Here is a 16291-nt window from a genome sequence, read left to right as displayed (position 1 = left end):
TATGTTGAAGTACCAGTAATTTGAATTCAATAATTAAATTAAAACGGTTTTCTTTTTGGGGAATATGTGGACACTAGGCTCTAATTTGATGGACCGATCAGTCGTTACCTTTTTTACTTTGACAAACTGGCGCTTTTTGACGTTCTTCTTCCTGTGTGATACGATTCCAACCGGTGATGTTCGGCAAAAAATAGCTTTGAAGGTGAAGGACAGAGAAGATGTACGTGGACAGTGACGTTGGAAGGAGTAGCTCTGGATTAGGGATAGTTCTCATTGGTTAATCTGACTGTGCAGGTGCTCCGCCGCCCGTAGGTTAGAGGGGCGGAGCAGAGCCTTTATAGAGGATGTGGAATCTGTGGATTACTCAAAAACGGATGGATGAATGGATGAATGATGGATGGATGGATGAATCCAGGTAAAAAGCTCATCATGTTGTTTCTGGTTCAGGCTGTAGGATCCATCCTGAATGAACTGTGCTTTCTAATCCTTTCATGGCTGAATTTATCGCTGCAGATTGTTTCAGTTTTTTTTCCTTCCACCGAACTTTCTGGGACCAGGCAGCTTCTTTAGCGACAACATTTCTGTCTTAACCTCCTTGAGAAACATTCACTCAGAACTCCACCTCATCCTCATGTCGAACGAGAAGTGTGAGCGTCACACGCGTCACTATAAAACTAATCGATCTCATTCCCTAGACATTGATTTAGCAAAAATGTAAAGATGAATCGATTTTTTTAACCCAGTCCTAATCAGAATTAACATAAATCATCCCTAAAATATAGATATGTCTGTATAAAAATGGAACATTTTAGGTTGTAGGTAACTGACGTTGTCTAATGAGTTCATCTTAGCTGCTTAATTAGCGAAGCCTCCTGCTTCTATGGTCTTTACTCTGTGATTTACTGTCAGGCAGCTCTGGGTTCCCCCAAAGCAAGATAAATATTTTCCAGTGATCTTTTAGGACTGGAAAACTGCTGCTAGAAAGCGTCCAGACTTTTCCAACAGTTTTGCCAGTGAGTGGTGGTTTATCTGAGTGATGTGTGTCTCTGCAGGCTGAGGGGGAAGACAACCTGAAGAAGATGCAGCTGATGGAGCTGGCCATTCTCAATGGGACCTACAGAGACGCCAACGTGAAGACACGTAAGCATGACCTCATAGTTAAGATGTGGAGGAGGGCGAGTGGGTGACAGGAGGGCTGTCAGCACAGGACTCCACTGTACATGTGAACAATGCCTCTGTTCGCCGTCTTAAATGGACTGTTTGTGTTTCTCTCCTTCCCTGCCTGTTGTGCGTGCTCCGGCGTGGGCGTGCGACACACTCGCGGTATTGTACGCTGGCTTCGCCGTGCAGCCAATGCCGCCTTCCCTCTAGCGACCCCTCAGGCGCCTCGGATCATCACGGGCCCCACGCCCGTCCTGCCCCCCACCCTGCGGAACCCCGCCCCTGTGACCACGCCCACCATCATGCCTTTGATCCGTCAGATCCAGAGCTCCGCCCTCATGCCCGGAGGCAATCCGCACCCGGCGCTGGTGCAGCAAGGACCCGAGTCTGGAATCATCTACACGCCTTACGAGTATCCCTACACACTCACGCCCTCCATATTGGAATACCCGATCGACTCAACCGGAGTATTAGGTATATACCAAGCAACAGTCTGTCACTCTCATACATAGTCAATGGATGTATTATGAGAACTGGACGCTGGACTCCAATGGTAGCAGACGATCCAAGCTCTTCAGAAACTTTTCATTTGGACCGAGAGACGACATTTTGTGGTTTTCTTCCAGCGATAGATGTGAAAGAGCTGTTTTACTGATCCTGTTTGGCAGTAGATTGTCTGTCAGGGCGTACAGTGGTATCACCGCTCAATCACATCATTTTCAAATATATACACATATATATATCATATATTTTAATCAGTAGCTGTTAAATAAATAGAAAAAGAAATTTCCTAGAATCTCTATTCAGGTCATTAAAAATAAATGTAACTAAAATCAAACTTAATTTGTTGTATTTCCACCTAAAGCAACACTGTGTAACTTTTAGGCACCAGGGGGCACTAGACTTTTTAAAGTTTAGCGCCCCCTGAAGGGCGCAGGCGGTATTCCACTGTAGTTAAAGGAAAAGTCCGGTCAGCAAAGAATAATCAATGTATCAATATTTTTACCTTAAACGAATCCGTTCGCTGTGATTTAATGAATTTAGCGTTAAACGGTAAAAAATATATGCTTTTGTCGCAATCACAGAGTCTGGGAGCGGCCATTTTTGCCCAAATATAGTAACCCCTCCCTCCTGCCATCTTCCAGCAGTGAAGTCACGGTGCGGTAAGCCTAGCGCCATTCTCCCCGCTTTCCAAGCTAAATCAATGGGAACTACTAGACACATCTGCAATCAACAACAATTATTGAAGATTTCCAGAGGACTTCACCATTGAAATTCACCAGAGCTATAGTGAAACTGACAATGCCCACGTGCATGGCAGCTGGATGCTGGAATACATCGGGTAAAAGTGAAAAAAAGAGTTATTCCACCTTTCTGATTCCTGATCGGTCAGGGACGGGTTGGTCGTTGGATCGCCAACTTGAAGAGGGAGGATTTGCCATCGAACTTCTGGCCAGAGAAAAAACCCGTAATATGTAGCCAACATTTGGAAGAAGAATGTTTTCAAGATGACTTGGATAATAGCGCGTTGTGACAAACACCAGATACAGCACTGGGACTTGATCAACAGCCGATACCGCACCGTGACGTCACTAACCAGTAGGTGGCAGTAGTGTTCTTTGACAAACATGGATGCCTCCAGTAAAGCACATTCACATGAAAATTACTGTGAATTAAAAACTCTGATCATTTATTGAACAAGATGTAATAATTTCATATTTAAAGAACTTTGAGAATATTGAATTCTGAATATGAGCGGACTTTTCCTTTAAACGAAGCAGTCTCCCTTTATGTTCTGGTAGTTCTGGCTGTTTCCTGACGTCCACCTTAACCCCTAAATCCCTCCGTCACTACGTATATACAGCGGGGATTATATAGTGGAATTTATAGTGAACTCAGTTAACTGACCGTTCAGACAGATGATCACTACTCTTTTACGTCACAATCTTTTACGTCCTGTAGCGATGTTCAGCCAATCATATAGCATCACTGGCATAAAACAGGGCCCCAGCAGATCTGGTAACTGCAGTGGCGCTCTGGGTCACATGACCCATTTAGAGACGGATCTGAACCTCTGAATTTACAGAGGAGAGTTTTATAGTATCAACTTGTTTTTGTTTTTTTAAACTCAACCCCAGTTGGAAAATTCAGTTTCTCTATAGCTACGTTCACACTGCAGCCTGAAGTTACCCAAAACCGATTTCTTTGCCCATGTGCGACCTGGACACGATCTTTTCATGACAGTCTGAACAACTCGGATCCGATTTTTTCCCAATGCGACCCAGGCCACTTGGCTCCGTGGTCCTGAATCCGATACAAATCTGATCTTTTCAAATGTGACCTGTGTCTCAACGGCCAGGTCGCATTCATCCGACCTGGACGCCTTTAATACCTGACAAAGGTCTCTATTCTGCGTCCTGCTACGCAGAAGTGGCAAGAAAAACAACAAACATGGCGGATGATGATGCGGAGAGTTGCATTTATGCTTAACCATTGTTAAGGTGAGGAGGAAGCAGAGACTATTGCAAGAGAATGTTCAATTTAACCTCGTCAGATGGAGCTCTGACTGAGGCAACCTCAGTTCATACATTTTTTACCTTACAAAATTGCAACACACACACTCCGCCCAAGGGAACCAACCCACCCACTGCATAAAGAACTTTCTCTCATTTGAACATTTGGAGGAAAAATAACTTGAGTTCATCAAAGCCGTTCCCTGTGAGGTTAATATATCTTTCACTGGCCAGATGGATCTTCTCAAAACAACAGTCCTCCCCTTCATGCCATAAAGGAAGCTTTGTGAATCATCCTTATCTCTCATTACCTTCGTTTGGAGCCTGTGAGGCTAAGAAGATTGTGTTTTTAAGGTTTGGAAAGATCGCTAGATGCACCCCAGCACTACCATCCATGTTTACTTCCATAGACATAAAGCACGGTGGCTGGACCCGTCATTACATCCTCTACCTCTACAGAAGATCACATACAAGTCGCATATATTTGGAAATCTGAACGGCAATGCAAAAAAATCGGATTTCCCCAAAAAAATTGTAATTGAGCATTAAAGTCGTAGGGAAGTCATATTTAAATGTCAAATCATTCTGGCTTAAACATGTATATAAATGTGTTCTGTATCAGATGATATTGTCTCAAAATTTAGAAAATTTCTATTTAAAATCTGTGTTTTTTTTCGTTTTTTTTATGAAGGCCAGTTAGTTCTACGTCAGCCTGAACACCTAAATTCGGCCAATCATATATCAACAGTCATTTGTCAATCAAATTTTTTTGGTCAGCATCTTGATTCATGTGTCGCAGCTAATATACGCAACGGTTGAAATCCTTTCCCATTGAGTTGCGTCCCAGTGTTCACGGGGATGGACGTCTGTGTCTTCGGCAGGCGTAGAGCTAACAGAACTGGAAGCGTTGCGAGGCAAGGGCTCAAACATGTACGGCTGGAAGCCTTCTACACCAAACCAAGCTTCTGCCGCCCTGGCGTCCTCTTCCACAACATCTTCGTCCCCGCTTTCCTCCTCTAAATAAAAAATGGATGACGGAGGAGACTCATCCACGACCTCCGACACTAAACTCTCCTCCTCTTGCATGTTTCCTCTGTCCATAGCGTTCCTTGACAGCGTCGTTTCTAAGTCACCAATTTAGTGCTACTTGGTCCCAATGGAATTTCCCATTGGGAACCTGCTAGCACTAAGTTGCTAACTGGTTAGCAAGATGCTTCCGACAAACCGGCCACAACCAAACTTGCTTGCGAACCTTCCGCCACAACAATCCCGCCCCCTTGATAAACGACCAATCACATTCACTTTATTCACTCGTATAAAGTCGGGCACCACTCAGGACAATTCGGAAACGCAACGTTTGGAACAGCCGCTTCCCTACGACTTTAAGGCCTGCAGTGTGAACGTAGCCTTTGTCAGACAGCCACAGAAAAATCGATCCCAGATTGACATTTTTCACATCTGGTGAGTAACTTTAAGGCGATTTAAGCTGCAGCGTAGGAGCTTGGTAGATGTCATCAACAATTTCAAGTGTAAAGTAAAAGAAAAAGATTAGGCTCTCTGTAGCTCTTAGCTAAATGTGCTAAATTAGCTGATGTCAATCCGTGAATCTGTGTTTAATTACTCTTGGTTTGGTAACATTTGGGTCGTGTTTGCCTGCGGAACCAGTTGGCTGCCGGGTCCAGTTCTTGTAATACATCCAATCGACCCACAGGAACCTGCTGAAGCTCATTGCTGGGCTAACAGTCCCTTCTTCCTGTGTTTTTGCAGGTATGGCATTCCCAACCAAAGGCTAAGCGGTAGCAACCCCTTCTTAGCACACACCTGGACTGGCTTGCAGAGACCCTCCCCCTCCCCAACACACACACCCCTTCACCCCCATTCCCCCCCCCCCACATAAACCCGCGTAGTTATCCCTCAGAGCAGAAAGTCAGTTTGTTTCCACGTTTAATTCCCTCTATTGTATTAGCAGACTAGCATTGTGGTGTGACAACTACTTACCTGTTTATAATGACTCAGCTTCTGCTTGTAATTTTTAACACATTTTTTAGTGAACCTGTAGATGTTTTAGAGCTGCTGTTTGCGATCTAACCTAACGGTAAAAGCTTGTTTTGATCACAGAGCTATAAACGTGTCTTTTTGCTTAAAAAGCTGATTTTGAATCTACTAGCGAAGCTTAGTTGAGGACTAGCGGTGTGGATTAATGATTTCCGTAGGGAGCAGAAGACCACAAAACAACAAAAGGTTCTAGGTCCTAGAGACGAGATGTTTTTGTTTTGTTTTTATTTCCACTTATTTTCACCCTCAGCCTGGAGCGCCTGGTAAATTCCTGGTGTCACTGACGTTGGTGCCACGGGTGGGGCTGTCTGTTGTCTTTCTGACGAGTAACCCTTCTGTGTTTTGTTTTCGGGGGGAAATATCAATGGCTGTTAGCAGGTGCCATGACCACTAAGGTACGACGCCACGACAAGAGAATCCATCCTTACCAAAGGGTAGTGACCACAGACAGAGGTTAGTTAGCTCACCAGCCACTCTGTGTGTGTGTGTGAGTGTGTGTGTGTGCATGCAGACCAACGGACCAATTTCCGTTTACATGAGTCCCTTAAAACGGCATGCCTTAAGAGAGAGAAAAGATGAAACCGTACCAGGCTAAATGACAGCTGCTCGAAGCGGGTGGCCTCGCGGGGGCCAGGGGCCCGCTCATGTGACCCGGCCCTTGTGACTCCTCTGAGCCGTCTTTTATGGAAACTTTACATTTCCCCTCCTCGGTACTACTTCTGATCACCTAAACACTGTGGAAACTCTTATTTATGCTCAGCTTCATTCCACTAGATTTCCACAGTTTTTCTTTTTTTTTATTGTTTTGTTTTGTTTTGTTTTTATACACATATATATCTATCTATATATAATGAATTAAATCCTGTGTAATTCCCAATTCTTACATAACGGTTAAAGTAAAATATGAGAAAACACAGCGTGTGATAACTACTGAAGTCTGTGTTAAGAGCTCTTTTGTATGAAATACTGTTGTTTGTGGTCTTATCAGTCGCCCACTGGACTTTATCATTGGGACTGTTTACAACTTTCATTTATTTCCTAGCCAGAGTGGTGCTGTTACCATGTATTTAGCTGCAAAAATAAATTTGTATATAGGGATTTTAAGGATTTAAGTGCTTAAATGAAGCTTACAGAATAAGATCGCTTGGAAATACCTGTAGTTTGTTTTTTAGTTTGTACATTTGTTTTGTTTTATGATATGCTTTTTATAGATGAAGTGTCTCCATGTAAACTGTATTCAAAAGTGTGTAGCTACTACTGTTTTAGTCATCACAAAGGTGACGATGAAGGCAGTGTTTTTCTCTGTGTATTTAAGATGAGGTGACCTTCTCGATTTCGCAGGCCTCCAGACTGTTATATGCAATAGAAATGGAAAAAATTGATTAGCTAGCTACTATATATACATATATATATATATATATTTGTATGTATATATATATGTGTGTGTGTGCGCGCGTGTGTGTGTGTGTGCGAGCAGTTGTGCTCATGTTGTATAAGATGGACAAAAAAACACTAAAAGGCAATAAAGATGAGTATTGAAACAAATCTCTAAAGCGAACCAAAGCCTGAAAATTCTTGTAGTTTAGTCTTTTTTTTTTTTTTTTTTTTACTGTGAAATTGTTGAAGTCCTTCTAAAATCATCTCTTAACCTCTCATCACTGTCTTTACCGCAGCAGGCGCTGCTCTAATATTTCATAGCTGAAGCGGGTACATCTCAGTACGTTAGAGCGTCACTGAAGACTTGAATTATTTCAGGAATTCAGTCTTTTTGGGTTTTTTTAAGTGACACTTTTGAGGGATTTATTCCATCCAGAGTGAAAAGTTTCAGGTGTTGGAATGATTATGGCTTATGACTAATTAAATCCCCAAATAAATCTCTGAAAGCAGAAGAGATGTTGCATTAGAACGATAAAAGAGGGTTTTGAAAACAGGAGGCCTATTGAGGAGAATGCCCACATAATGTGCAGCGTAAGTGAACTCAATGGGGCTCCTTTTGCTTGTTTAGGTTGCTCAGAGATGATAATCATCTCTTACCAGTGGCGCCACCAGAGGATGGCCAGCGGTAGCCACGGCCACCCTGTGCAATGCCCTGGCCACCCCATTGGCCACCAGTGTAAATTGTAGTAGCATCAGTTTAGCATTTCATCCCATTATGCTGAGGTGTTAACTGAAGCTTTATGATTTTTACAGGCAGGTTTACCACTATAGTCCATTCAAACCATGAAATTATGGCTTTTAGTTTCGGTGGCCACCCAAAGATTTTTAGTGGCCCCATCTGGCGAAAAACCTTTTTAAACCCAGGAACAATGGGCTTTTAGTGGCAGTGGGAACAGCTCACTGACGCTGAAGCGACCCACGTTAAAATCGCCTCAGCTTTGATCTGTATGCTGTGGGAACACCAGAGCAATGTCGACGCGCTAAAATACGTGATACCATTGAACGCAACGTACGGACGTCAACACACAGCGCCAGTCGCTTCTGATCCAACAAGCAGAATCAACTCTGTTTCCATTCGATAAACATGGAGACGCTCTGAAGAGAGGGATTCAGACGGATAATAGAGAGAAACAATTCTTTCCACGTTGCTCTCCATTGTTTACGTCCCTGATTTCTGTCGCACTGATGACATCATCAACGCTAACCTATCGTAATGGTGTCACCAGACACGCAGCTACCAGTGAGGGGTTAGACCAGCTTTTAATGCCAGTGGGAAGGGAGCCAAATGCCGATTGTTAGCGGCCCGACACATGTTTGAAAAACACGCATTAACCCGCCATTTTCAGTGGGAAAGAGGCTCCTGTTCCTCTCCACGTCTCCTCCTGACTCTTGATTTAAACGTTTCTTTCCTGTTCCTGTTTGGACTTTATTCTCTACACTTTTTCCTTCCACTAAACCTTCCACCAATACATCTGGATACAGGAGTCAACGAGTGTTTGTGGCTCTCAGGTAGTGTCTGCTGGGTAGCTATTAAGAAAACGGTCTCCTCCTTAAGGCTGAATTATGACCCAATTAATTCCTGGGTTTTCATTAAGCCGCAATCATCAGCGCAAACAGAGCACCAGAAATACATCACTCTGTTTGTATTAGATCTATGTAATACATGAGACTGAAGTCCCCTTTCAGTGATGTTCTACTGTACTGAGATGGACCCGTAAACCAATAATCAGTTAATCACGACTCTTAATCATCCAGATCTTGCTGCTGCTGCTCTAAACAATAGCTCTACTTGTCAGCTAGTGAAAGGCCTGGAGAACGTTTCTTTGGACATAAAGGTCACTCTCTCACCCACATGAAACCATGCTGCCTCCCTCTCTCGTACATGGTTTCACTGTCTGCCTGTGCTAGACTTAGCCCAGCTAGCATGAGTAGTATTAGTATAGCCGCGGTCTGGCAGCAGGAGGGGAACCCCTGCAGATGCCTCCATGGGAGCAGCTCTGATCGGCCGTTCCTCGCCTCAACACGCCGCCTTTGTGGATGGTTCTCTGCTACCCATGGAGGTGTTTTGTAGCGACCCTCACGCTGCGCGGACCGCACTAGATCTGCCTTGTTGTCATCCCGACGCCACTAGCTGACACTAATCTCTCTTCTATCTTTTTTCTTTTTATGTCCCCCCCCTCCCTTTGATGTTCCCTTTTTGTTTCCTTTCCTCGTCTGTCCGTCTCTGTCCGTCTAACTCTAGCTGCCACGGCAACTAACCCATGACCCCGCCCCCTTCGCCCCGCCCCTTGACCTTCTGACCTTTCCGCCCACTGATGACCCACCCGTTCATTGGCCTGCGGCTCAGCCAACAAGAGACCAGAACATTGGGAACAAGCCGGCTGCTGCTGCTGCTGCTGCCTCTGTCTAAACCAGCCCGCCGGACGACAGCGACCCCGGGAATAAACCGCAGGACCCCCCTTTCAAAACGCCCATGATTTTACCAAACGTGCCTTCCTGTTAAAATCCCAAAGCCAGTTTAAGATCCTCTCTGAATATCCTGAAATTACAATCTGTGACAGCTGTTTGGTTTTACAAGGGGGTGGGCCCCAAACCGGAGAAGGGCTTCCTAAACTGATTCCTGTCTCTCTGAGCTGCCATGCCATGCAATAATGACTATTAATAACATTGTTAATATACTGATACTGGTGTTACTTATCAGCACACAAAAAAAACCCTCCATAAACACTAAACTGTGGGACATATGCTAAGATTTTATTACATTTTTCCCTTGGGTGAGTGCTTCTTTTAGAGCATTTCACCTTCAATGTGACATTTATCAATGGTGTTAAATGATGCATATATGAAGAAAAAACAACAATCACAGCTTAACGTGGTAAAAGCTATCATTGGGGAAAGAAAAATGCAAGCAAAGAACTTTCCCAGCATAAAGCGACAGGTGAATGAAAACAATGGTTAAACTGGAAGCCTAACGGCCCAGAAACAAGAAAGGAAAAGTTTCCAACGTGACTCCTTTTCACGACGATGCCTTCGCCTCTTTCACACTACAGTATTGTTTGAGCTTGAACAACCGTGCCTTTAGAGAGAGAAGGAACAATGTTACAGACAAAGGCTTTTTTATTTTCACAGTTCAAACGTCTGGATTCAGTACAGAAGACCAAAAATGTCATAAAGCAATTCATAAAAATAATATGTGATCATTTCAGTAAGATCTAATCAATTAGTTCAAGGTGTTAATATATTTTTTTATGACTTGGAATTAAATTATGTATAAAAATCATGTCTGATAAATTCATAATGTCATGGACATGAGGACATTTAACCATTACTACAATTATCAGGCACATTTACCAACAACAAAAAAAATCAGTGGGCGGGGCTAATACTGCTAAAGACAAGTTGATTGGTCCAGATGATAGCGGCTTCTTAATGAGTTACAATTAGTGATGAAATGTAGTAGAATAGATATAAAACACTTTTATTACTATTAAAGTGTTTAAATCTTATCAAAATTGTCACTTTGAAATATTCAGTTCTGTGTTAAATTATAAAAATGTTTGCAAAAAAGGAAAGTTTTCTAAATATTCAGTTAATACAGGAACTTTTGCATTATAACTGAAATGATCACAGTCTTTTAAGAACTTATTTAATGATTTTGTTTTTTGTCACTTTTGGCCTTCCGTAATTCGCAGCCACAAACCGGATCTTCTGGGGTTCATTTTGATAAATAAGGCATGTAAGAAATGTGTAGCTTACTGAATCCAAAATACAGAAGCAAACATCTAAATATATTCATTTTTTTATTGCAGTATTATAAAGAAATTGAAACTAGTTTAAATATTCAGTCATTTGATTTGAGTTTAATTCAGGAGAGGAAAAATAAGTCTGTAAAACTTCTTCCAATAATGAGCTGATATGGTTATAATGTTTTGCACTCTGTGTAGCTCAACTTCTAATATTTCAGAAGACAGACCAGAGCATCACTACTCCTCCACCGTACCTAATAGTGGACCTGATTTACTTTCCCATTTAGACTACTCATGATTCATTTAAATGGGTTTTCTCTTCCATTTTAAAATAAAAGTGTTTCATGTCAGATTTTTATTCTAGAGACATAAAAATACAGTTTTGGAAATTTAGGTTTTTGTACAAGGAAATAAAAAGTGTCTTTTGAAGGAGTTATTCACTTCAATATCTTCAGTTTTCCCTCAATATCAGATTTTTCCAACTGACTAAAACTGCTGCTGCAATAAAAAATGAATTTTAAGCCTTTTTTTTTTACATATATTTTTTTGCAGGGGTGCCGTTACTTTTGTCCTTTTCTGTCAGTATGAGTCAGAGGATCGATGCAGCAACTAAAAAGCATCTTTAAAACTAGAGCAGTGTTATATTTTATCTTTGTTTTCGTGCCGTTTGTTGTTTCCTCTTGTTTTGCATGTTTTTATTCGAGAAGCACATTTTAACTTTCTCTCCTGCAAACCCAGCGATGCCTTCATATGAAAGAAAAACATGCAGCCATGACTTCTGTAACAACTTTTTATTGTATTTTTATATTCTATTTTGTACGGCAGAAGAAAAAAAAGTGATTAAAGGACATTTTCAGATCAGAGGAATAATGCCTTATTATGGAGAGAAGTGGTTTTAGGTCACCTATCGCATCCTGATAAACTGGAGGTCTCTTTTCTGAGCCTTTGAGATCACCATCGCTTGCCTTTTGTGCCTTTTTTTTTTATATACGACAATAAGTGTGACAGTTAACAGTGTAGTTGAAGATTAATCTTCTCTTTGGTGCAGAGTGTAGGTTACTAACTGTTGCCACTTCTGTGATTATTAACCACTTTAATGGTATCTGTCTCTGCCTCCTTTTTAAAGAATAAAGGTATGTCTAAGAAGACGGGATGTGCTGAATGATGATCTTTTAACTTTTATCTGAAAGAATAACTCTTTGTTCACCATTAAACTCCTAGATGTGAAACTAACAAACTTTGTTGCTTCTTCTCTGTAGCTCTTAATTATGCAAAACAGCTTCCTTTCTGCATACTAATCGCCCAAAACCCCTTAGATACGCAACGGATTTAAAAAAAAGAACAAACAAACAAAAAAAAAACGCCAAGCGGACTATTTAACCAAAATGCGGGGAAAAGGCCAAACTTTTTGCTTTTTTTTCCCCCACTTCTCCTTTTCTGTTTTTTCTTCCTGTTTAATTCAAGCAGGCATCACACACACACACACATCCAAGTGGGTAATAAGAGAGAAGAAAACACCCAGCTCACCATGGTTTCTCAAAGGCATGCACATGTTGAACAGGGAGGGGGGGGGCTGCAGGTTTGAAGGCCGGCTGAGCGGGGAATTGAAGGAAAATTGATTGTGCAAGCTCGCCCTCGAACATCTGCAAATGTAAATATTAGACAGGATCCCAGCCTGTCCCTAAAGTCCAGAGGGGGGGAAAAAAGAACACCCTACACATGTCTGGGTGGTTAACATTTGCTTTAGCTCATCTTTAAAGCACTTTTTTCTTTTTTTATTCACATGATTCAACCTTTTTGAGAGGAAAACAGCCTTAAAAAGCCTGATGTAAAAGTTTCACACGCACCGAAACGGAAAAGAAAAAGGAGAATCACATGGAGGCTTTCAGTGGTGAAAGCAGCAGTGGGTGGCTCATTCGTCCTCTCCCTGCCCTTCCTGCTTTCATTGTAAAGCTGGGGGAGTGGGGGGGGGGGGGGGGGGCTGCTGGGGGGAGTGGGGGGGTTGATATTGAACTTCATGTTTGGAGTTGAGCCCGCTCTGCCGCTGCAGCCCCCTCATCACAGACAGTGAAAGGACATAATGTGACCACTGCTGACAATCCTCTGGACAGGAAGGAGCATGAGTGGAGATAGCCAGAGAGGAGAACAGGGGGGTTAAAAATGTGTGTGTGGATTAAACTGGGTGGGGGCTGCATGAGTGTTGGGATGGGTGTGTGAGTTTGGGCTCTGCTCTTTGCTTTTCCTGTTTTCTCTCCAGTTTTGTGTTGTTTTTCATCCCCGTGTTCTCCTGGAATGAGAGCCTGTTAAAGCAGCTGGTAATTTATTCTGCAGTCATCTCGCACCGCGGCCAGCTCCGGGGGCCCCAGCGCTCCCACAGCTCCCAGTTTCAGTGTGACTGTGCGTGTCTCATTGTGAGGAAAGGAAAATGCAGGTTGGGTCAACATGCATCATGTGTGAAAATGTATTTAGAACTTCAAAAAGTCAATATCTGACAAGGATACATGAGTTAATAACCTTTGACCTCTTTTCTCCCACACTTGCAAATTATTGAAACACTCACATAGAGTATGTCTGACAGCAGGAAGTAGGCTAAAAGATCTCAGAAAGCATCTCACTCTGGGGATCAGAAATCCAACAGCAGAGCTATTGACAACATCTGATTTATGAAGGAGGACGAACTGAGCTCTGCGTGGAAAACTGATTCCTACCTCAGACCTTTATGAGAACTGGCAATAAGTCCTGAACATCTGGAGGAGTTCTGACCCACTCTCCTTTGCAGAATCCGAGCATAATGTCCCAAACTGACGGCCTCCCGCAGGATTTCAATGCTTCCACCCGCTACAGCAAACCTTCTAGGTCCCAAAGCTGCAGGATAGTTGATGACCACCGTGTCTTCATCGTGTTTTATTGATCAGGAGCTGCAGTGGTTTTATTCCAGATGAAGTGTCATCAGTCTGCAGCACATTTAATGCTTTTGGCCGATGTAAGATACCTCCTTGTTCTTTCTGCTCCACTGCAGCTTTCACCGCTTCTAAACGTTGCTTAGATTTCACTCATAAACTCTGACCTTATCTGAGGGAAGAGAAGCTGTTGTTCTGCGTTCTTTTGCGAAATGGTCGAGGAGTCGCTGATCTGACCCCTCCAGGGGAAGTCACCCCCGTTTATGGAGGACTCCTCTCCCAAAGAAGCAGAAACTGATTTTTTTAGCTCTTGATTCTACAGATCAGGCTTTTGAAATTGAACTCAGCTTGTGAAGAAAAAATGTACTTACCGTTTACCGAAAAGCCCTTTTTGTATTCACTCTGGCTTTGTGACATGGGGCATCTATGATGAGAAAAAAACACTGTATGCATACCAGGGGGGGGGGTTTACCATTAGGCAAAACTAGGCACTTGCTTAGGGCCCCAAGTTCCTGGGGGCCCCATAAAACTCTGTTTACATGTATAATTAATACAACTATTCCTTATTTGTGCACAATAATGATGGTTTTTATTAAAATCCTTAAACTAAAATGCCATCAGAACGCTGATAATATTAAGTGTGTCTCAGCCCCCCCCCTTCAGTGTCCACCATATTGGATCAGTCCATTTGCTGCACATATTCAGAAAGGTCCAAACAGGCAGACATTCCAAAAAAGCGGCAAATCTAGAGACTTTTTTCTGCTACTGGAGACTTTGGAGACAACATCTAAAAGCAGCGAACTCTGCTCTCCAGAGTGAGTAGATTGGTAACCCCGCCTCCTGCTCTCCTCTATCTTGTCTGCTGTGATGATTCATGCAGCTATTATTTCATCCAAATGAAAAATGGAGAACAGATGGCTTGTCTACAGTGAAAAGGAGGACTGGGTTATTTACTTTGGCCTTTTTGGAAACACAGGAAGGAGCAATCAGCTAAGTGAGCTTAGTGCTTGGAAAAAATCTTTCATTCCTTTAGAGACAGCATGAAAAGTCAGCTGAGTACAAAACATAGAGAGGAAAACAAGAAGAAAAGGGACAAGAAGAGAGGGACACAACCTAGAACAGATAATGGATGTCTATTCTATTAACATTTCTCTATCTGTAGAATTGGGCTGTTTTATGTCTTCTCCCTGTCTTTGGGAGCCTAGGGCCCCACATTTCCTAAATCCGCCCCTGATACATAGGCATAATGAACAGCTCCAGATTTCTCCTGCCTGGTAAATGTTTGATGACTGAGCAGAGGAGGAGGAGGGATTTTAGTCCTGTAAGCTGCTCAAAAGTTGTATTTCAAACCCGTTTTTTTCTCCTTTCTTACCCTTGTCCTCTTCCCATGTAAATAAGGCCAACTCCCCCTAACTCCACACACCCCTCGGAGGCAGTTTAAAGACCCAACACTGTCTCCTTGTCAACCAGCTTACACTGGGGTCCTGTCGTGGCCTCTCTGTCTTTTGTGTTTGGGAGCTCAGAGAGACAGAATGAAAGAGAGAGAGAGGGAGAGAGCAAAGGGGGGAAAAGAGAGAGAGAGAAAGTAGGAAGCAAGGAAGGAGATGAAGAAAAGTTCCTTAAAAAGATAACAAAGATGACATCACAGCTATTCCATCCAACAAGTTAAAATGTGGTTCGTATCCCAGTGATGATGATTAGCCAGAAGCACAAAATGTGTAGGAGCTGAGTCTGGGAGAGGGGAGAGAGAGAGAGGCCCACAGCTGAATGGGGCATTGTGGGAAAGACAGTGGGCACACTGGGCAGCAACACAGAACACTAACTCACACATCATGCCTGAGAGTCTGAAAACACCCACACTGGGCGACAATGGCAAACTTCATGGCTCCGCTTGGCCCCTTCTCAATACTCACACACAATGGCAGCATCTAAATAAGACGCTCTGTTATTTGTGAAATTCAACACAAATCATTCCTTCAGAGTTTCTGTCTGTTCGGGCGACAGCAGATGGCCGCCGGGGCAGAGCCGCGGAGAACCTGCATGTTTATATACATGCAGAAAAAAGTTCAGACCTGGGGTTGCATGATGAAGATGCAGAAGCTGCTCAAAGCTTAAAACAGAACATTTTAAAGTTTTCATTCAACCTGTTTAACGTCTCTACTGCAATTAGCCTACTGACAACGTCACATTGTTTAACTGGTGTCTGCATTTCAAGGCTCACGTTAAACTGAATCAGTTTATCAAGTCAGGCCTAATTAGAAAGGGGTCAGCGGAGAACCGGCCTGAACAGGTCTGAGCCGATGTTTCTGCTCTCATCTGGGCGGCTGACTCTCTGCTGCTTCCCTGTGGAGCATGTGAGGAACTACAGCCGCTTTCAATAAGACGCAGCAGGTAAGAAAAAGAACATTAAAGATCAAAACAAGGATATAAAACCAAAAAAATGCCTCTGCAGGCTTTTAAAATGTTTATTACTTCATTT

The 16291-nt window shown here is 42.8% G+C and overlaps 1 protein-coding gene across 8 annotated transcripts in view; it reads left to right on the top strand.

Moving 5' to 3' along the window:
• The window catches only part of qki2 (QKI, KH domain containing, RNA binding 2), a 46813-nt gene extending 37320 nt beyond the window's left edge, over positions 1–9493 (top strand). The window contains exons 5-9 of one of the 8 annotated variants that reach the window (XM_038308796.1): positions 1053–1140; positions 1351–1635; positions 5418–5441; positions 6108–6182; positions 9409–9493. In XM_038308796.1, the coding sequence (XP_038164724.1) occupies positions 1053–1140; positions 1351–1635; positions 5418–5441; positions 6108–6182; positions 9409–9431 (495 nt within the window). In that variant the 3' untranslated portion in view covers positions 9432–9493. Of the gene's footprint in view, positions 1–1052; positions 1141–1350; positions 1636–5417; positions 7288–9408 lie in introns of those variants that run through there. The other 7 variants (XM_038308795.1, XM_038308798.1, XM_038308797.1 and 4 more) reach the window with 7 other exon arrangements.
• Positions 9494–16291: the final 6798 nt, after the last annotated feature.

Source organism: Cyprinodon tularosa, unplaced genomic scaffold (assembly GCF_016077235.1).
Source record: "Cyprinodon tularosa strain WSP-4 unplaced genomic scaffold, ASM1607723v1 ctg648, whole genome shotgun sequence".
Lineage (NCBI taxonomy): Eukaryota > Metazoa > Chordata > Actinopteri > Cyprinodontiformes > Cyprinodontidae > Cyprinodon > Cyprinodon tularosa.
This window is presented reverse-complemented; position numbering and strand designations above follow the sequence as displayed.